General features: G+C 46.0%; 1 protein-coding gene across 1 annotated transcript in view; it reads right to left on the minus strand.

Annotated features, from left to right (window-relative positions):
* The window catches only part of TASP1 (taspase 1), a 2,293,647-nt gene that overhangs the window by 1,457,544 nt on the left and 812,652 nt on the right, over positions 1-23,451 (minus strand). Inside the window, exon 6 of the mRNA XM_069608337.1 lies at positions 15,022-15,106. Within this exon, the coding sequence (XP_069464438.1) occupies positions 15,022-15,106 (85 nt within the window). The remainder of the gene's footprint in view (positions 1-15,021; positions 15,107-23,451) is intronic.

A 23,451-nucleotide genomic window follows, 5' to 3' on the forward strand; every position in this document is an offset into this window, starting at 1 on the left:
GGGCCATTTAAATTAGCTGCATGTGGTATATTTAAATAAATGTTCCAACTATTTTTTAGAATTTTTGAATAAAGAACTATTGAGTGGAACCCGAGATGAAGCCCTGGGGTTGTTCCTCACCTATGTTTTTAAGAAATTCATATCTTGCTTAGGATTTTAGAAGATGAATTGGCTCACTTTCCCCTCGTTGTTTTCTATATTTATGATTACAGATCTCTGCCTATTTATAAGGCCCTCTAAGCCGCCGCTTTTCAAAACTAATGAAAGAGATAGCAGCAAGTTCTCCTGAAGTTATTTATTATCTTATGGAAGAACATTTGTTAACTGAAAAACAGCACTAATTATGGCTGTGTATACTGTTTCCTTAGGATTATGTTCATGTTACAAACAAAGAAGTCACCTCCAGAACTTTCAATGGTGGGCATTCAGTTTTCATTTAATGAATGTCGAGAACCATCTTGATGTTTTACATGAATTTTCCCGAAGAAGTTCTTTGAGTAGTTTTTGAATGATAAAAGAATGAAACATGTTGTGTGTTTAACTGCTGTTATAGTTAACAGTTTGTACAAACTGGACATTTTTGTTTATTAGGACCCGAATACAGGTACCCGGTAAAAGATTAATGTTCTATGCTAGCTGAGTATATTTCCAACAGAATAAATACTAACTAGCAGATGTTAACGTTGTAGTCAGGGCAGTAAAAACCCTACTTATGTTCTGGTCATGAAATAATCTTTACAAAAGTTTATATTTCTGTAATAGACACTGTGTTGCACTTGTCACTTTACCAAATTTTTGTAAATGCAATTAGTATTTTTTATGTATTTTTAAAATGACAACTTAATCAAATATTTTATATTCGTTTGTAAGGTTAATGTAATCGAGTGGTGTAAGAAACTGGTTATCTATAGAGTATTGATACCCACTAGGATTGTAGGTCACTCTGAATGAGAACAATGGTTGGAATGTTTCTTTACTAAATTGAGTTAATTAGTGCCATATGTTCTTAGGAAACAGTGTTGTGGTGTTGGGATACTTTTCGAATGTTATGTGGTCCGTATAAGGGTAAGACCCCAACATCCTTACCTACCATTAGTCTCTTTTGAGTTGTATTTGTATGGGGGTGGCAGCCTGCCGAAATAGGTGGGAGGAAAGGGGAATATGTATTCTCTTAACGAAACTAGAATATGAACCTCCCCCTGCTCTCCCTACTGTTCAGGGCTGAGGCCCAGTGGGACCTTCAGAGGCTGTAGACAAAGGATCGCCGAGACGGGTGTTGCTGTTGACGATTGAAAAATTGTCCTTGAAGCAGTCGCCGAAGATCTTGTGGTAAACAGATATCGAAAGGACAGAAAGAAATACTAGAATTAAACCTTTTTTAAATAATGGCGTCAGCCAAGAAGGAACTCTGCGATATGCATTCGACTATGATGGCGGAAAAAACAATCAGAGGGACCTCGATGTGTGAAGAACCATGGGTGCAGTAGGCATCACACTAGGGATAGTATTACTGGCCTGCCCTGTCAACGTCCCTTTTCGAGTTTCGAAAACAAAAACTGTAATACTCCGCAGCTACCACAAATTGTCGGCCTATGCATAGCATGTGATCTAAGCAGATTCCACAAGCCTCAGAATCAGGCTTACCTTCGCCTTGTGCGGCACTCAGTTCTGCTGCAGTCCTCTCCGGTCTCGGCACCCACCACCACTGCTCTGCTCAACTCTATACCAGACACTGCTTTCTCCCACCCGTCTCCGATATGTCGCTCCTTTTCACATCCAGCGACAGCTACGTTGCCTAAAAGTAGGTTCTCCCCGGGGAATCTTCGGGTCTGTCTGCCCGCAGTACTCTGATCTCCACATATTTTGGAGAGTGCATATCGGTGGTGGATCCTTACAGCTATATTTTGCCAGCCTGTAGGCCTGCTAATGACGGCCAAGACGGAGGATGGGACAACACGTCCTGACACGTCGGCGGCCATCTTGGAATCACAAAGCTATTTATCTTGATGTTGGTGAAAACTGTCAATCATTTATTTATTGGGAGTAAAACCCCCCCTCACAAAGTCACCCACATTTATGGTGGTGAAAGCTCCTGTGATCAACAGGCGAATGGTAAACTCGAATTTCAAAAAATTACCATCTAAGATTCTGAAAACTCTAATTCCCCTGTAAATCAGAACCACTCATTAATGAAGTTGGTAAATTTAGAAACAACAGGCGAGCACCGAAGTGTCCCTCGAGCGAAGGACGCTCCTTTTCTGACCGGCATGGACTCCAGAAGTGAAGAGAAGCAGTTTGCCGGGCAGAGCAAAGCCGAGGAAGCAGAAGACCCAGAGGCAGCACAGCCAGTGGACGTGTATGAGATACCCAGTGAGTGCAATAGCATTAGTTGACCCCGGAACGCTCCGTGATCGCTCGATGGCCAGGTCTAACTGTTTTGAATACCGAACTGATGTAAAGAAATTTAGGTGGCATAATAATAATAATAATTTTGAATACTGAATTGATACAAAGAAGCTGAAGTGGCAGAACAAGAACTTTGGGAACAGACAAAAAGGGTATCATTATACTTATAAAGGTCAGAGTAATTGCCAAAGCCAAGAGAGGGCAATATTACACGAAGCTAATAAGAACTATTATTGCCAAAGCTAAAAGAGGGCAATATTAAAGCAAGTTAATAAGAACCAACATTGCCAACATCCTGATGGTCCAGTGAAACCAACCCATCCCGCAGATCGAGGCCTCGCTGGTTCTGAGTCCTTCTGCAGGAGCACGTTCAGCAGCTGCAGATCTATAATGGGACGCAAGCCTCTGTCCTCCTTCAGGACCAGAAAACAGGTGGAGTACCATGCCTGTCGCTTTCCGATTGTACTCTTTGATAGAAGCCAACGGACCTTTCTCCAGAAGGATGGGGTCCAGAGATAAGGGAGTGGCCTGAGGGCTGTGGTTTATAGGGCGTTGTGGAAACCGGAGGCCATACCCCTGTTGAATGACCTGTAAGACCCAAGCATCGGATGTGGTCATTGACCATTCCAGGCTGAAAAGGCAAAGCCTCCGCCCACCAGTGTTGAGTGGCATGGCCAGTCACTGAGGTTTTGCGTCCTGGTGTGCGGTGGGGATGATGTCTGCATCACCCTTGTGGGCACCTCTACCTCTCAGAAAAGAGCCTGTCGTGCATTCTTTCAGGGTAGACTGACCACAGCATCTTAGGGCATAGGCAGGGGAGGGATGAAAACCCTTACTGTGAGACAACTCTGTGGAAGATTGTTGCACAGAAAGCCCCAAGGAATGATGTTGCCTTCGATGATTGGATCTTCTAGACAGCGTCGGAAGCCTTATCTCTTTGACAATTCACTATCTGTCGTTACTTCTCCCCAAGTGGGAGCCCTTTTTCTATGAGGCCAGGGATAGTCCCGCTGGGGGGGTATAAAGCGGGAGAATCTCATGGGTCGGGATCCCCGACGGAGAAGGATGACCATCTAGGATATAACTCTTATGAGAACATCACACCCCCACACACTCTAGCCTCTCCTCCTGCTAACCTCTTTGTAGACACTAGACCTATGTGTTGTTGCGATTAGCGAACAGAGTGCATGGAAAAAAGGAACTGATGTCATGGGGCATGCTGCGTCAATATATACTGGCCCCAACATCATATCCAGCGCCGGGAAATGTAAAGGCGTCAGTCGGCCAGACGTAGAAGCGTCAGTCGGACAGGTGCAGAGCCATGCTGCGCCCCCTTGCTGAAGAAAGGTTTTCAAACAGCTGCACTGGGATAGGCTTATCATAGATGAGGAATCCATGGGAGGAAGGAAACCATTAGAATTTCATTTTAATGGAGGGGCGCGGTTGCGCACAACGAAGATGGCCGGCTGATTTGTTAGCTCCCGCTCCAGCCCGAAATCCTGAGATCAGACATCCTGCTAGGAGCCGCCCGAAGTGCTACAAATTAAGGCACCGGTGGCCTAAACACCCGACCGCAACTCCCTGAAATCCTGGATTGCGGCGCTCGTGTGAACAGAAGTTCTGCCCATCTGAATCTGGGCCGACCCATGCAGCTGGCGCGGTCCGCCTGAGGGCTCCGTCCAGAAACCACCAGAGGCCGCGGATCTGAGGAAGCGTGGGGCCGCAGGGGGGCGAAGCCTGGGCCCGTGGGCCACGCGGTGAGCGCTTGCGCGCAGTGGAGGACTGAGACGCAGTGCCTGGACAGACCGTGGTGGCGGGGATCGTCCGACACAAGTAAGGAGGTCGGGGGAGCGGCGGTGGGGTAGAGGGAGCCCATCTACCCGGACACTGATTCTTGTAGCCTACCTGGGCCCCCCCACTGTCTAACAACCGACTGGTTCGGTCCAACACTCCTGCAGGCCACGGCATAATTAGAAGTGCTATCAGAAGTGCACATCCTGATCCCAGCAGGCGCTGAGCTCGAGTTCGTTGGGACAGGCTGTGTCGGGCTCTGCCTGAAAGTCCTTTCATACCAGGTCCTTTCATACCAGGTCCTGGATTTCCCCTCTATAGAGGGTTCGGCGGCGCCACATTACAGCGCTACGAGCAGTGGAGATACCCGCCTAGAACTAGAAGTGGGGGCCGGGGAGGGGTGAAAGGCCATTGGGGAACCATTCATTTATTACGGCTGGCGTGGCCTCCTCCCCCTTGCCGCTCTGGCGGCTGCTGTTTGGGGCCCCAGGCCTATTTACCCTGCTGTGCACACGCAGCCTTCATACCTCAAGTTCCCTGGGGTGCGGCAGATTATGGGCGGGCCCCGGACTCCAAGTTGTAAAGAGCCCACATTGGCCATCCACTGTAATTAGCGCGTGGGAAGCTCCCCGGAAATTTCTGGTTGGAAAACGGTACTAAGCTGCTCTATATTCGCATCCTTTCTACGTAATACGTGGGAGAACACAGTCCACTGATGGTGGACAACCCCTGATTCCCCTTGGAACTTTGTTCAAGCTCCCTCCACGAGATTGCGGAACATCCCACAACTTGCATTAAGGGGATGGCAGGGGGGAAGAATAAGACAAGAGAGCAGCACAGTATCCGACAACATCATGAGCGAACCACAGAAGTCTGGGAAGGGAGGCAAGACTCTCAGCAACAAGAAAAAAGGCCCAATGGATGCTTACACGGGCGGCAAAACGCAGACTACCGCTGTAGAAGTGCACACCAATGCTAGGGAGGCCCTAGGCACGGAGGGTGAGGAACAGGAGGACAGGCTAACAACAATAGTGCAAAACGGCTTCCGTGCAGTGAACATTAAGCTAGACGACATAGTCTCCACTATAGGATCTCTTAAGGCAAGGGTCGAGAAAGAGAGCGCACGTGTCACGGAAACGGAAAGCAGAATAAGCACTAACGAAGATGCATTAGCACACCACAGCCGAGACATCACCCAGCTTAAGGAGGCCATGTCAAAAATGCAAAATAAGTGCGAGGAACTGGAATCGCGATCAAGGCAAAACAACATTCGGGTGGTGGGAGTGGCAGAATGATTTGGTAAGGGCCAAATGGAGAAGCAGCTTGAAGCACTACTTAAATCCGTATTTGGGACGGAGGCGTTCTCAGAGCATTGTCTAGTTGAGAGAGCGCATCGCACCTTGGCCCTGGCCCCTAAACCAGGTGCGCCGCCGCACACTATAATTGCAAGACTCCTCAATTATAGGGACAGAGACTCAATCCTACGAATGGCAAGGGAGGCTGGAACACTTCAATACGAGGGGAACCGTATACATTTCTCTGCCGGGGTTCAAGCCAGTAGAAGATCCTATGAACCGGTAAAAATACTCCTTAGAGAGTGTCAAATCTCATACGCTTTGATGTTCCCGGCCAAGATGAGAATCCAGCACGCAGGAAGGGTGCACTTTTTTGAGTCCCCGGCCGAGGCCACACAGTACATTGAGACTTCTATACCTCTTCCTCCGAGAGGGGGCAGACCGGCACAAAACAACAGGCCCAGCCCGGAGGATTAGGACACACTCGATGTTCGCATACTTATAAGGCCGCTGTGCCACCTGGAATTCAGTTTTCAGAAATAATGGTCTGGGCGGCTCCAGCTACGATTATTACTGGAGTGTGGGGCCAAATTGGTGCTTATGTGGGGCAACATGTCCACCCCTGGAATGCTCCATCAGTTAATGGGGGTTTATCATCAAGTTGGGGGTGATGATGTGGGAGGGAGGGCGGGGAAAGGGTACGGGGCTTGGTGGTCTTGCAGTGGTGTTGGCCACTTGCGAGACAACGGAACGGATTGCTTCCACCACAAAGTGTTGAGTTTTGTTGGACGGTTCATGAAGGTTGAGTGTTGGGTTTATGTTAAAAAAGTGGTCACTTGGAGATTGATGCTGACCGAATTGCATAGATGCTGTGGTTCCGATGTATGGAATAGAGTCATCATTTCCCTGTCCGACTCATGGGTGATGGGCTAAAGATAAAATTGTTAACGTGGAACGTACGAGGTGTTAACCAAATGAAGGTCAGGAAAATAGGTAACTATGTCACTAGGCATGGCCCTAACATCCTGATGCTACAAGAAACCCATGCAACGGGAACAAACAACCTCCATATTCTTCCCAAATGGGGGAACTTAAGGTTCCATACTGAATATTCCTCACAATCCAGGGGGGTTATCACTATCATACTTTCAAGTTTGGGATTCGGAGTGGAGGGCCATAGGGTTGACCAGGCTGGTAGATATGTTAGGATTTGGGGGAAGGTGGCAGGCCAGAAATTACTCTTGGTAATCACATACGGTCCCAACATGGATGACCCTACTTTCTACATGGATGATTATCAGGTAATCACCTCACTCGATATTCCCAACGTAATCTGGTGGGGGGACTTCAATGTTGCTCTAGATCCGGTGCTTGATAGATCCTCGAAAATCATCAGAACCCCGAGCAAGACAGCCCTAACGTTGAATCACATTCTTTCACAACTGTTATTGGTAGATGCCTGGTGGGAAACACACCCGGGCAACAGAAAATACACATATTACTCGTCGGTGCACGATTCCGAGTCTAGAATTGATTATTTGCTAGTATCCACAGCCATGTCCAAAGTGATGAAGTCATGTGAAATTCTTCCCCGCACACTCTCCGATCATTCCCCAGTGACACTGGAGTTGATACTCCAGGACGGTCCCAGCCCTTTGAAAAGGTGGAGGATGCCAGGTGAGATCCTTGTTGACCCAGGGGTGGCAGAACCTCTTCATGTTGAAATAGCAGAATTTTTCACCAATAATCTGGGATCTGTAGAAAGGTGCCCCACAGTATGGGAATCTTTCAAAGTTTGGGTCAGAGGGGTCCTGATGTCAAAATCAGTTGGTATGTTGAAGGGGATCCGGGCTAAACTGGTGACCATAGAAAACAATCTGGATACATTGGAAAAAGAATACATCCACACGCAGAATAATGAAATACTGGCTGACATACACACTAATCTTCAGGAGTTTGATAAACTCGCCATCAGAGAAGTAAGCTGTATGGCCGCCCCCGTGTGGGCGCGCAGGTATGGGGGGGGTAACAAGGCGGGCAGAACGTTGTCCAATTTACTTAAACACGACAAACAGCCCCATCATATTACCAGTATACAAACTACACAAGGGGTGGTACTCCTGAAAGACAAAGATATATTCATGGGGAATTCACAGATTTTTATAAAAACCTATATACAAATAAGGACAAGAAGTCACAAATAGAAATTGAAACATATCTTGAGGCTCTCGCCCTCCCAAAACTCCCCGAAGAAGGCCGATCGGCAATGGATCAGTCAGTAACGACGGAAGAAATAACGGAAGCAATCAAAGCTCTGTCATCAGGTAGAGCACCAGGGTCAGATGGGCTGGGGGCCGAATTTTATAAAGAGTTCCACACAGAACTGGTCCCGGTACTACTACAAGTGTGCGAAGAATCCCTAGGAAGCGGCATATTACCCCCCCACTATGAGAGAGGCTGTAATTACAGTACTTCCTAAGCCGCGTCGACCACCACAGGACGTCTCCTCCTACATGCCCCTCTCCCTCATAAATACTGACGCCAAGATTATCGCGAAGGTGCTGGCTAATCGTCTCTTACCTGTAGTCCCCACACTAGTACACCCCGATCAGAATGGGTTTGTTCCCACAAGATCCACATCCCTGAATCTCCGCAGGCTCTTCGGCATAATGGCGCAAAAAGACCCAGGCAGGAGTGCGGTGGCCATATCCCTAGATGCCAAAAAGGCCTTCGACTCCGACTCAGTATCATGGATATATCTCCTTTCCGTACTGAAGGCATTTGGGATGGGCCCCAATTTTATTAGATATGTTAAACTATTGTATACGGACCCAGGGGCACGGGTGTTGATCAACAGATCAATTTATGAATCCTTCCTGCTAGGTAGGGGCACTAGGCAGGGCTGCCCTTTTTCCCCCCTATTATTCGCGTTAATAATAGAACCTATGGCGGCTGCGGTACAGCTGCGACACTCGGACAGAGGGATTAGCATGAAAGGGTTTACTCAGCTAATATCATTATACGCTGACGACACGTTATTATATGTCTGGCAACCGGAAGTAAACCTGGCACCCATCATGGCTGAAATACAGGAATTTGCGGAATATTCAGGGTACACCGTTAACATTGCTAAATCAAAAATATTCCCACTTACACCCACTACCAAATGCCCTGACGATACAGAGGGTCTTCTGTGGTCGGAACAGCACATCAGATACTTAGGAGTCCTTGTATCCAGAGAAAGGAACACACTATATGCAGACAATCATGAAAACGCATTGCAAACGATACATACGAAATTACAGATGTGGGGGCGCCTCCGTATCTCACTCTATGGCAGAGTTGCCGTTCTCAAGATGGTCGTCCTGCCCAAGTTACTTTATCTTTTTGTCAACATCCCCATATAGGTAGGTCCTTCTTCGCCAGGCTCTGCGCCATGGTGGTGTCATTCCTTTGGAATGGAAAAACAGCAAGGATAGGGTGGGAGAAAATGACAGAGCCATACTCCTCAGGTGGATTGGCTGCCCCCGACTTCAAGCTTTACTACTACGTCTCCCAGGCTCACTTTGCAAAGTATTTGTACAATGTCACATCCAGAACACCCCATACATGGATAGAGGAGTACACCACACATCCCACGAACATACAATCAGTTATCTTCGATTCACAGTACAGTGATACCTGTGACTATAACCCAGTGAGTTGCACTGTCAGAGCGTGGGAGGCCATATACAGGAAACTTAAACTAGAGACACCTTGTAACCCAGATATCCCCTTCTGGAATTTCCCAGGCATCACGCCCACTCATGACAGCAGCATACAGAAACCCTGGGATCCACATCACAAGATGAAATTGGGCGATATGTTCATTGATGGGAGGTTTGCAACCTTGGAGGAGCTGGTGCGAGCACTGGGAGGCGGGCCGCTAAAAACACTGCAATATTACCGCATGAGAGTTGCGTTTCAAAAGAGATGGCCGCTCTTCCCAGATGAATCCCCCCCCCCACGCCCATGCACACAGTTAATAACTACCGAAGGGGACCTGGGAATCTCCAGGCTGTATGAGGCAGTACAGACTAATACCCCTACGGTAAATCGTATTAAAGAAAAATGGGAAAGGGACCTACAAATATCCATAGAAGATGGGAAATGGGCCAGGTACTGCTCCCTCACTAAGAATGTTTCGCTCAATGCTGGGCTCCGGTTAATTCAATTTAAAATCCTGAATAGGCTACACTACACACCGGCTAAAATCGCAAAATTTACAGCTGAAAGCTCTGATGCATGCCCCAAGTTCAACGCGCCCAATGCCGAAGCCCTCCATATGTATTGGGAATGCCCAGTGGTGGCCACTTTTTGGTGTGAGGTGGCTGAAAAACTGGATGAAATAGCGCAGGTCCCCCCTGTGTTGTCTCCGCAGAAATACTTGTTTGGTGATATTGGCAAGTGCTCAGAGAAGGTTAGAAGACTGTTTAACATTTCATGTGCGGTGGCCAAAAAATGCATATTACTGAAATGGTAAGACAAGGGGCCACCCAGCAAGGAACAATTTCTTTGTGAATTAACATATATCAATGAAACAGAGGAACAATATGTACTGACACGACCAACCGCATGTAGACCAAAAGACATATGGGGCACGCTCCGGGAATATTTGTGTAACTTGATTTCGGATGACGAAGAATCATTGTAATAATGATTGTCTGTATGAAACACATAATGTATGTTGCTGAATTATTGATTTGCGAGTTGTAATGGCATTGCAGTTCTCTCTGTGACCACGAATAAAAAAGAGTTTTAAAAAAAAAAGAATTTCATTTTAATGATTGTATGATGAAAAAAAATGCAAAGTGTGCCCACTGTTTCCCCTTTTATATGTACTGACCATCAATCAATTAGTAGCTATGATTAGACAATCTGGACTATTCCGAGGGATCCCATTAGGAGTCATTGAACACAGAATCACTTTATGGAGACGACGTACTCCGCTATTTGTCACACCGAACAGACTCTTCTAATCTCGTTGTATGTACTTTATATGTATTAAAAAATACATTTGACCAAATCTAAATTAATGGTAATTGGCAGCAGGCAAAATATAAATATATAAATTCACCCTTGGTTGGCCCCTTTCATTTACAAAATGTACTTCTAAAAGATCTGAAAGACAGCCCCTCCCTTAATTATATGTCAAAGGTTGGGAGGCTCAAACAAGACCTACCCAAATGGAATATTCCCCCACTTCTCCTACTGTAATAATTCCTAAATTCAATTCTTAAACGTATATATTTATCACAGATGTGACCGATGCAAATCCCAGCCACGGTATTAAGGGTACTTGACACTCGTTTGCTAGATTTATTAAACTTAATATACCTAAAGGGAATAAACTTAAAGGTGAATTTGTTTACTCAGACTGGGGTCGCTATCAGAGACCTGGACAGATAGCTATGGTCAAATGCTGGCCAATCCATTAAGTAATCTGGCCAAGAAAACAATGGAGGAAACAAGGTTTGATCCGCTTAACCTAAAGCAATTATTTTTCCTTCCATTGTGCAATATCCAAAAAGAAATCCTATGATTGGCTTCACGCAAAGATGTTAGAGTATTACACAACGGGAATGGAAGATGCTCTTAAATCAACCCTCCCCCTTTTTATATGTTGAACATATATTGAGCCAACAAGGGATGGCAGACCCCCACAGAGACATTCCCAACTGATTCGGCAAACTGACTATTAGAGAACTTTATTTGATTCATTCACCAATATAGTTTTCAACCCTATGTGAAAATTGTCTCTTTTCCCCTTCGGACTGGTTGTATTATCATAGAAAACATACAATTAAGGAAACGGTGAATTGTTTAGTCCATAATCATAAATTGACTTGTTGGCAAGAATCAGTGCAGAATCCTGACAACCAATAACCTACCATTAAGCCTATACATTCTTTCTGATCTAACGTTCTGGCTCGTGGTCGGGCTGCAGAGTTGGAAAACAAAATAAATGAAACCAACAAACAGATTCATTCTAGATATCTCTATGAAAGGTTAGAAAAAGTCTACCACTATTCCAAACACTTACTCATATTTATTATACACAGCAATTACATTGATTGGGCATCAAAGATTCCCCTACGTGTTGGTGGGGTAGTGATTCACTGGGTACAATTGGATATTTGTTTTGGAGGTGTACAAAAATCTGCATAATATGAGCAAGTGCTCAAAAGGAACTTGAAAGAAAATTAAGTGTACATTACTGACCTTGCTGGCCTTTTTGTTGTTTGGGGAAGGTATTCCTCTGAAACATAACTGCTGTGAAAAAAAGAGTAGTACGTACTGTATAAATTTTGCTTGAAAAGTTACTCTTCTGTCATAGAGATATGACAGTGGTCTCCCATCAGGAAAGGGCACACTCAAATATCCCAGCTCTGTGTAGCAGAGAGAGAAATGGCCGGTGTATAGGAGAGATCTTCTGCGTAAAGCAGAAATAATAGGAGCTATTTTTGACCGGTTAATATGAACACTTAATGGAAATGACATCATTGCAATTCCCTTGGTGTTTTGTTAATAGATATATTAAAATGTAAAGCCCAGTATATAATTACTTAAGATCTATCAGTGATGTTGGGGGAGGAGGGTGCAGGTGGGCTGTGCTAGGCTACGGGCATTAGGCTGGAGCAGAATAATGAGAGAGAGGGATATGTAAATGTGCATATCTATACTTTTGTGAACAGAGTTATGAACATTCAGGAGAATATGTTCCGTCATTGGTACAGTGATTTGTAATTATTTTGACTTAATTTGTATGTTGCACCAAAGTCCAAAACATGATCTCAATTCATTGTGAAAATGCTCACACAAATATTTTAAGGAGGTCTACAGAGCTTTAATTCTTCTTTTTCTGTGGATGTTAGCTATTTTTATCTCATCTCATGATCAAATAAAAAGTTTAAAACTAAAACACATGTAATAATAATTGTGGTTGAATTGTTGGTAAATTCTCGTAATTTTGGAGATAAAGTAACTGTGGTATATAGGGATTACATGAATTGTAGAGGATCGCATCATCAGAACAAATGAGAAGGTAGACATTACAACTCATGTGGATGGTTCCAATATACCACATTTCTTACTCATAGGGCTGTCCCTACAGATAACCAGCCTACCAGATCCTTTTACTTACTAAACGTAGGTGAAAATAGGGGATAAAAATCCCGCCTCCCCCCCAAAAAAATAGGGAAAGAAGGAGACACTGGAGCCTGCTCCCTTGTTTCAACCCACAATGCTATTTGGTTATTGGGACAGGGTCAGGCAACTTGACCCTGTCAGGGGAAACAGGAACCTCCCCCTTACCCCCAGGCCTCCTAACATTGTTTTTTCTATAGCCAGTCCTGCTCCAGAGGGAGTTGAGAAGTCCTCAGCCTGTGTGTGTGTGCCATGATTGATACGCCTGGTACCATTTTCCATCAACCACTGGAGACCATAGGGAATGCAGAGAGAAACCAGAGTTTCAAGCTCCAACTCAGAAATACCTGCATTCAATGAACCACATGCTTTACCAACACAGCAGTACTCACCGCAGCGAATGGAGACACCAGCCCTAAATGAACATCAAACATGGTGGCCTAGTGTATTTAGAATCCCATGCGGTAAATGGGGGTAGGCTAACAGGGGCTTATGATGACTTGCCATGTAAAGACCCATCCACAGGGGAACGAGCAGATAAAGACTGGCCCTTAGTGTCAGGTGAGACATGGACACATGGTATCGGATGAGGGAAAGGACAGTAACAGGAAGAAAGGAATATATAAGCCCAGTGAATGGAACACGGGGTGAAAGGTGTTCAGGTGAGGTCAGGTGTACCGAAAGACCAGGAAGAGGACAGAGGGTGGTGCAGAGTGCTGAGGAGGTGGCGATAGTGAGAGACAGTGGAACCAGATAGTGAGAGTGAAGCAGTGAATGAGTGAGCACCTGTAACAGTGATTTTAGTATTGCAGTAAGAGTGGGTGTTCAGAAGTAGGGGTGAGTGAGAGGGGAAATACAGGAGAGGAGATAGAAGCTGAGAGGGAAGTGGAGTGAAGTGGGGAGAGAAGAGAGGGAACAAGGGAAGATAGTGAGACCATTGGAGGGATAGCAGATAAGAGTGAGCGAAGGGAAGAAAGACTGGGAGAAAGGAAGAGAGGAGAGGGAGAGAGTGAGAGGGAGGAGCAGACATGAACAGGACTGGAAAGAAAGGGAGCAAGTGAGGGAGCGAGTGAAAAGGAGCAGGGTGTCTTGTCGACACAATCCGAAACCTTGCCATTTGATATCAAAACCTGTGAAAGGATCTTTTGAATTAGGGAACCCTTAGGAAGTCCCAGTGGATAAGGTATGGCCTTTAAGACATCATCTCAGCTAGACTGCATAGATAGTAGGTGTCTGAAGTCAACTCCGGGTTGTAGGGAAGCAATGGCAAGGGTGGAGAGAGCCCACCGGAGGTCGAGAGAGGGATTCCTAATAAAGTGCTTATCAGTGAAGCAAACCATTAAGATACAAAACCATTTGAGTTATATTCAATAACGACTTTGAAACATATTGGGAGTCTGTGAAGCCATCCATGACAATATGTAAGGATCAGTGCTACCAGCAGAGGAACACCATAGGAAGGAACTCTACGATTATTACTTTCTGCCTGAATTGAAGGGGCACTTCAAGGTAAAAATGAATCTTAATTTGCATGCATTTAAAAACAAATCTGTTTTAGAGCTTTTACTCCATGAAAAAAGTATTGTACTCCCAACTTCAAAAGAATATAGGGGGCTAAGTACTCCCAAAATTTGACCAGGAGCACTACATACGGCTATGGGTAAGGAAGGGGCTCTCAGAATTGAAATGGTACAGTGTTCACTAACCATATGCACTTTAATGGTGCTATGATCCAAATAACTGTCAACTAAAGTCCAAAGAAGTTATTCTGGAGATGTATGCATCAGAGCAAACCTATTTAAATGTCACAGGTCCTTCTATATTTTGCTCCTATTAAAGCTTAAGACAATGTCAGACATTTGGGAATGTGCTTACGCAAAGCAATTGGCCACACATTTGTTTTCGGCACTTTTCTTTCATATAAAGTTTACCTCTTACAAAGTGGATGATTTGGTAAACAAACTAGAAATCCGAATCAAAGCTGAACACTCACAAGGCTTCCTTGTATGCGTTTCAAAACTATATTCTGTGGAACAATTTATATTTTTGCAATCTTACTGTAAATCAAAACTTCAAAGATTATGCATTTGAAAGAATACCAAAATCCATTTAAACAACCCTAGCGAAATAATTAGTACTGCACACTGTTTGCAACCCTTCGCCAGCTACATCCAAGGGTTCAGACTGTTCCAAACACCGAGAACAAAGCAAAAATTCCCCTCAGAGGCATGCCATGGCTGATGCGTGACAAACAACATCAGCATTCTTCGGAAAAGAACTTTCAAAGCTTGCACGCATTAAAACGCCATAGAAATAGAAACATCTAGCAGCTCAAAACAATTACCAAGGAGGAATTCTGCCAGCAGAGAGTTTCCCTTTTTGCCCTTCAGACAGTAACCGATTAGCAGCACAAACAGGGTTCTTGATGCCTGTGAAACAAAAAAAGAAAACGTAAAACAAACAGTGTTAATATGTAATTCGTCTTTTAGACGAAAAAAAACAATAATACACATCCAATAAAATACAAAACAGAACACAGTAGCTATATGGGAAGGCCTTAAGATGGTTAGTGTGTATACCCGGCTTTGTGCACAGAAAACGGTTGAGTAACTCTGATCCCTGCCTCTGTACAGTTTACCTTGCTTTAAACCCTAAGAAAGATACAGGAAGTATGGAGCCTGGAAAGTGTCAATCTGAAAAGCCACTTCCACGAAGTTCTAAGCATGGCCCCAGACTGATACTCAAAGCTGGCGTATGGTTGTGAAAAAAAACGACTACACTTTTGCACTAAAGAGGACATACAGGAAAACTGTGCAGAGCAATGCGTATAGATACCGCTTTCGCCTAACCTTAAAATGGCTGATGGGCATTTGAATCCCTTGGTAGCGCCAAGCGCATACCATTTGTGTCCTTTTTCAAAACACTTGCCCTCACCCACAAATGCATCCATCACACAGCGCCCCCTACCTCTCTCACAGAGTCATCATTCCTTCCGCCTACAGACCCACTAGAACACCATACGCCAACCTGCTGCCTGCTCCTAGAGTTAAGCGTGACAGAGGTGGGGGTGCCAGCTTCCCCTTCATTGCCGCCAGGCAATGGAACTCTCTCCCACGTGCCCTCAGAGCTGAACCTTCACACCTTGCTTTTCACAAAGCCAACAAAACCAGACTATTTGCTTAAAAACCTCACACACACAGCCATCAAGGCCCTTACCCAGCCACTCATGTCTGTTCGACGACAAAAACCACATGCATTTGATATTTAATGATGATATGTGGCTCAATATGTAACCCTGTGCGGCATTATCACCTATGGAACTTATCCGGCAAACTTAAACACATATGGGCTAATGTAACTGAGCTGTTTCCTTGTAACAGCACCACGATGCCTCTGGGCTGTTTGCATGCTTTATGAATGCAAATAAATAAATAAAATACATTTGGGAATAATTACCAGGAGGAAGATTATGGAATGGTAACCTTTTAGGGGAATATTGAACATCGGGAACCCCCAATCTACCCGGCCTCATGGGTTTCAACAGTACTCTCCTTGAGATCCTGGCACCCTTGCTACCCCATATGAACTTGAAGATCCTCCATTGAAGCGTGCAGAGCTCTAGATCTGGAATCCTAACAGATAAGAGCCGAGCAGTGGTAGAGTATTTGTGGGTTTAGGTTCATCTTAATTGCAGCAATTCTGCCGAAACAGGACATTTCCTGTCTCACCCACCTGGATAGGTCTTCTGTGAGGTCTTGAAACAAAGGCGGGAAGTTACATTGAAAAACCTCAAAGACCCTGCTGGGAATGCGCAAAACGAAACAGGGGACACGCTCCCGGGACCATTGGATCGGGGCAGAACATTAATCAAGAGTCTATCTTGAGGGTGCAAAGAGACATCCAACCCATGTGACGTAGTTAATTTGAAGCCCGAAACCCTGCCAAATTCTGCCCTTTCTTGTAGCAGTTCAGCCAGTGAGGAGCAGAGGTTCCGTAATGTTAGCACAATATCATCCGAGTAAAGTGATATCTTATAGTTAATCCCCAAACTCCAATACCCTCGATGGCTGCATTGCTTTGGATGCAGCATGCCAGTGGTTTTATACTCGAGGCAAACATCAGCGGAGACAGCGGGCAGCCCTGCCTTGTATCCCTTGTTATTGAGAGGCCAGAAAAAGCACCCATTAACCTGAAGGGATGTCGATTACTCTCGATAGATAGCCATCACCCACTTAGTGAACACCGGGCCAAAGCCAAATTGCTCCAACGCGTCCCTGAGATACCCCCACTGCACTCTGTCGTACGCCTTGTGGGCAGCCAAGGCAACCGCCCCCATGTCCACACCCGATATCTGTTCCAAATCCAACAAGTCTGATACCCGCCTAATGTTGTGTTCGCTGCATCCTGTAATAAATCCAGTCTGATCACAGTGTTTTAAAAAAATAAATATTTAAAATGATATAGTTTATTTCTAAACTTTTCATTTGTCTACATTACATATTCATATTACTGTCATGGGTACCAGGCAGGTAGTTGGGGCAAGCAGGCAGGTAGTTGGGGCAAGCTGGGTGGAGGCTTGGCAGGTCTGGCATAGGCACACAAAAGACCCATAGCAGATTCCTCATTTTAATTCCTTCCTAGTGTTTGTAGGAACTTCCTGGTTACCACTTCCTGTTGCCTAACAGGAAGTGCATGACAATTCATCAGCTCTCTAGGGTTGGGATGTGGCTGGCTATATAAGCCACACCCAAGATTCTTCCAGTTCTTCGTGTTGCTTACTGCGAGCTGAATCAGCAACACACTCGCCGAGCTCCGGATCATCCTGCTTCTGCTTACCTGCTCCGGATCATCCTGCTTCTGCTTACCTGTTCCGGATCATCCAGCTTCGGCTTACCTGCTCCGGATCATCCTGCTTCTGCTTAGCTGCTCCGGATCATCCTGCTTCTGCTCACCTGCTCTGGATCATCCTGCTTCTGCTTAACTGCTCTGGATCTTCCCCCGTGCTGTCTCCACGCTGCAGCTTTCTCCGATCAAGAGGGGAATTCTACACTCGCACCTGTAAGCACAAAATAGAACTGCATTTGCACGCGCACTTCAGTCACGCTGCGCATACTCACCGAATCTTCCTGCTACGCTGGAATCCAGGTCCGTAGAGTGAGCGCTCAAAGACCTGCAAAAGAAAGAAGAAACTTTACTCATTGCGCTCGCTCCAATAAAGCGGAGACATTATCCACTGTGCTCTCTCCAATAACACGGTGCATACTTACCAAGGCCTCTCTGCATACTTACCAGACCACTGAGTCTCCAGTAGCACTCGAAGCGCTAGCACTACATAATCCACTCATGCAAGGAAAAAAAGTGACATCACCAAGTGCGCTTGAACCTATGACGCTGTGCATACCTACCAGCGGCTGACTTCTACACGCAGCGCTACTTACCCAAAAATACCTTGGCAAAACCAGGACAATACAGACAATTCCGGACACTTAACATCCACGACGCAACGTTCACTTTGTGTAAAGGACTTTCTAGCTAGTGAAGAAACTGAGACATTGAACACTATGCCGCGCTATGAAGGAATATAACAGCGTGTGGCATCAGAACTCAGCCAACAGATATTGGCATCATCCCTACGAGTGAATAGCGCCCCTGCGAATGCAGGATGGAGTGCACACCCTACTAAACATCAAGTTAAGCCCTTAGGGGACATCACAGCACACAGTAAAGAGTAGGGAATGGCCCAGGGGAATCAGGTGAATTTAGGTCTGAGTGTACATCTTGTATTTAACAGGTATCCCTCTGGGTGAAACAGGGGAAGTGAGAACTCGGGGTCAATGGAGGCTCATCCATCGCTCCTGCAGAGACAAGGGTGAATGTGGCAGAACACGAAGCCCTCCTCAATACCTCTGCCCGAGCGATGGAAACCTCAGAGGTAGACCAGCTTTCCCTATTGTTAGGTGAACTACGGGCCGAGGTGCATGCAGCCCGCTCTGAGACAAATGCCTTAAGGCGAGAACTGGTAGTCAACAGGGACAAAACAGACGACTTGGCAAGACAGCTCTTACAGACCCAAGCTGGTCTAGCACCCCTAACAGGTGGAGTTCTACAGGAGCAGCCTACCGTGGCACCTGTAGCCACACCGTTCAGGTATTGCTTCCAGGCAACATCCCTTTAGCACCCCCGGAACACTTCTTTGGGGATCCCAAGGAATTTGGAGCGTTCATGAATCAATGCCGCCTACACTTCATATGCAAACCAGACACCTTTCTGAACAACCAAGCTAAAGTAGCTTTCGTGCTCTCCTATTTAGGAGGGCACGCGGCAGACTGGTCTGTCCCGTTAGTGCTTAGGGACGACCCTTTACTGAGAAATTACCCAGGTTTTCAGCGTGAACTGGAAAAACGATTTGCCTATCGGACTCGAGGTCAGGCCCTGGATGATGAGCTACTCTCTCAGCGACAGGGTGGCCAGGATCTTATTTCATACGTCGCCACATTCAATCGCCTAATAGCTGAATCAGGTTGGCCAGAGGAGAAACGAATAATGTTATTTTATCGAGGACTGAGGGGAGAATTAAAAGATGTCTTGGCGCAAGTAGTTAATCCTCCCGATTTCTGAGTGAATACATCGATTTAACTATGCAACTAGACCACCGGTTTCAGGATCGCAAGGCTGACCGAACCAGATCAGAACATAGACCAGTGTATGTCCGACCAAAGGAAGCGTCCCATCGATAGGCTTCAGAAACACACTCGGAGCCCATGCAATTGGGTGTTCTCAGGAGGCAGCTCACCAAAGCAGCAAGAGAACCGGAGGCGTCAGGAAAAACTTTGCTTATATTGCGGCCAATCTGGTCACATCCTCCGGAACTGCACGGTTAAACATCCACGGAAGACAATGGGGGTACTAGATAACACAGGGGAAGACATCGAAGCGGAAAACTCCAATGCCCGGCAGATGTAGAGGTCGGTCTGTCGAGCCAGGAACGGAGCACTCAGATCTCACATTTCAGTATTCTTATGGTTTTGGTAGATCCTTCACAGCCCACCTGAATGCATGCCATCAAGGCTTTCATAGACAGTGGGGCTATTGGGAAATACCTGAACATAAACACTGCAAAGACCTTGGGATTAGCATTCCACCGTAAGGACACCGTTGAAAGCGTGACAGCTGTGAATGGCACACAACTCCTTTCGGGACCAGTAACACAGTGTACTTCCACCCTCACCTTAATCTGCCAATATGGCCATAGGGAAAGTATTAGATTTGACCTTATCGCCGCAACCCAATTCCAGCTGATTCTTGGGATACCGTGGCTAGAAATGCACAACCCAAAGATAGACTGGCAAGCTCGAACCTTAATCTTTTCCATGAAATGCGCCTCTTGCTACGACACAAAGGAATCCAAGGAAGCCCATTGTTAGCTTCACAGGAAAAGATTGCAGGTTTAGGCTTGGTGGGCACCTTACCAGTAGAATACCAGGAGTTCCAAGAGGTGTTCGCGAAGGAGCAAGCTAATACGCTACCATCACATCGAGTTTACAACTTTGAGATCGATCTGCAACCAGGGGCACAAGTACCGTGCAGCCACATTTATGCATTAACTGAGGAAGAAAACAATCATCTACGGACCTACTTGGACCATTACCTGGCCAATGGCTTCATTAGACCATGTAAGTCATCAGCCGCCTCCCCACTCTTCTTCGTACCGAAGAAAGATGGGGACTTAAGAACGTGTATTGATTACCGGGCCCTAAATCAAGTCACCATAAAAAATAAGTACCTGTTACCTCTGATACCAGTACTCATAGACCAGGTGAGACAAGCGAAGATTTTCACAAATCTAGACTTACGCGGCGCATATCACCTGGTACGCATGAAGAAAGGGGACGAGTGGAAGACTGCGTTCTGTACCCTCTATGGCTTGTATGAATACCAGGTCATGCCCTTTGGGCTTTGCAATGTCCCGGATGCATTCCAGAATTTTATGAATTATGGGTTACGGGAACTCCTCGATGTCTGCGCAGTCGTCTACATCGATGACATTCTGATCTACTCCACCACTCCCCAAAAACACGTAACCCACGTGTGAGCTGTACTCCGCAAACTACGTGAAAACCAACTGTACGCAAAGCTAGAAAAATGCTCCTTCCACGTCACCGAGGTGGAGTTTCTGGGATATGTACTGACACCGCAGGGGATCAAGATGGACAATAGAAAAGTGGAGGCAATCCTCACTTGGTCCTCACCCACGTGTGTAAAGGGAGTACAAAGTTTCCTAGGGTTTGCAAACTTTTATCAACGCTTCATACCAGGATTCTCACTTATTGTACATCCAATTACGTCCTTGCTCCGCAAACACCGAAAATTCGAAAGGACACCAGCGGCGGAAGAAGCCTTCCGAGCCCTCAAGGAAAAATTCACCTCAGCCTCAATACTGCAAAACCCACAGCCCGATTTACCATACATCGTGGAAACGGACGCTTCAAGCATTGTCCGTATTGTCTCAACAAAATCCCGAAACCGGATGCCTACATCCCATTGCCTTTTGGTCAAGGAAATTCTCCCCGGCAGAATTAAACTATGCGATTTCTGAAAAAGAACTCCTAGCAATCAAAAGCGCACTGTGTGAATGGTGACATTATTTGCTAGGAGCAAAACACACCATCACAATAATAACAGATCATCGGAACTTGCAATATTTACGTTCAGCAAAAGCTCAGTCTTCTAGGCAGCTCCGTTGGGCCCTATCCTTAATGGAATATGACTTTGTGATCACCTACCGCCCCAGAGTTAAGCACGGTAAGGCGGATGCGTTATCCCTCATTGGCACAGGAGAGGAAGTCTACAATGCCCCTAACCCGGTGCAGATCATACCCAGCCATAAAATTCTCAGCTTCTGCACCAGCCCATCTCCGTTAAACACACTCCAGGAAGCAATTAAAGAAAATATGTCTGAAGAAGATCTACTGGCTTGGGACACGAAGGGAGATCAGTTCACCATTCAAGACAAACAACCATACTACCAAAAACGCCTCTACGTTCCAACTAAGGACTTGCAACAAGCAATTTTATCAGACTACCATGACTCGCTGTTAGAAGCCCATCCAGGTATAGCCAAAACCATGAAGAAAGTAAGGAAATCTTATTGGTGGCCAACTTGGCGAGAGGATATTGCCACCTACATAGGCACCTGTGAGGTGTGTGCACAATACAAAACATCCAGGCAAAAACGAGCTGGCCTCCTTCAGGCAATCACCATTCCGCCAGTACCCTGGCACACAGTATCAATGGACTTTGTCACAGACTTACCTCCTAGCTCAGGTTATAATACCATCCTCGTAGTAGTGGACCTCTTCTCCAAAATGGCCCATTTCATAGCTCTAAAGGGTATTCCCTCAGCTCAGACTCTGGCGCAGGTTTTTCTAGACCGAATCGTCAAGTTACACAGATTCCCTACCGTAATCGTTTCTGACAGAGGCAGCGAATTTGTATCTCGTTTTTGGAAAAAATGTTGTGCCCTGGCAAGAGTAGAAGTCTGTATGTCTTCTAGTCACCATCCTCAAATGGACGGCAAAACCGAGCGCACGAACCAGACCATGGAACAGTATTTGCGCTGTCTATCACACCAAACAAGCCAAAGCTGGACAGAAATACTATGGATGGCAGAGTATGCCTACAGCTACTCAACACATTCATCAACCCAAGCAACACCCTTCTTTACTATATATGGTCGAAACCCCAGAACATCGGTCTACGATCCGCCAGAAAACATTGAGATGCCCGCAGTAAAGAACTTGCATGCCAGCATCATGAAAGCAGCCAGCGAGGCCAGCAAGAACCTACAGCAAGCCTAAGAAACACAGGCATCGACGAAAAGCCTCAGATTATCAAGTGGGAGACTCGGTCTGGCTGGCAACTAGACACATTGCTTTAAACGGTCCCAAAAAATGTCAGCCTAGATACATCGGCCCGTATACAATTGAAACAGTAATTAATCCAGCAGCCATGAGACTGGCGTTACCTCAACATATGCGTATACATCCCGTATTTCACATGTCACTATTAAAACCAGCACACCCAGGAACAAACTTCCACACCTCCCGCACCCATACAAGTGGGTGAAGAAGCACCAGGATATGAGATAAAGAACATATTAGATTCCAAACTAGTACGGAAGACCCTGTATTACTTGATTGACTGCAAGCGGTACGGACCCCAGGAAAGATCATGGGAACCCAGCACACACGTGCATGCCCCCTGATTGGTGCGAAAATTCCATCGGGACCATCCTGAGAAACCAAAGCCCACACACACACCATTTGGAGGGGTCTTGAGAGGGAAGAATGTCATGGGTACCAGGCAGGTAGTTGGGGCAAGCAGGCAGGTAGTTGGGGCAAGCTGGGTGGAGGCTTGGCAGGCCTGGCATAGGCACACAAATGACCCATAGCTGATACCTCCTTTTAATTCCTTCCTAGTGTTTGTAGGAACTTCCTGGTTACCACTTCCTGTTGCCAAACAGGAAGTGCATGACAATTCATGAGCTCTCTAGTGTTTGGGTGTGGCTGGCTATATAAGCCACACCCAAGATTCTTCCAGTGCTTTGTGTTGCTTACTGTGAGCTGAATCAGCAACACACTCTCCGAGCTCTGACTTCTACATGCAGCGCTACTTACCCAAAAATACCTTGGCAAAACCAGGACAATACGGACAATTCCAGACACTTAACATCCACGGAGCAATGTTCACTTTGTGGAAAGTACTTTCTAGCTAG

Source organism: Ambystoma mexicanum, chromosome 4q, assembly GCF_040938575.1.
Source record: "Ambystoma mexicanum isolate Mex_15411 chromosome 4q, UKY_AmexF1_1, whole genome shotgun sequence".
Taxonomy (NCBI): domain Eukaryota; kingdom Metazoa; phylum Chordata; class Amphibia; order Caudata; family Ambystomatidae; genus Ambystoma; species Ambystoma mexicanum.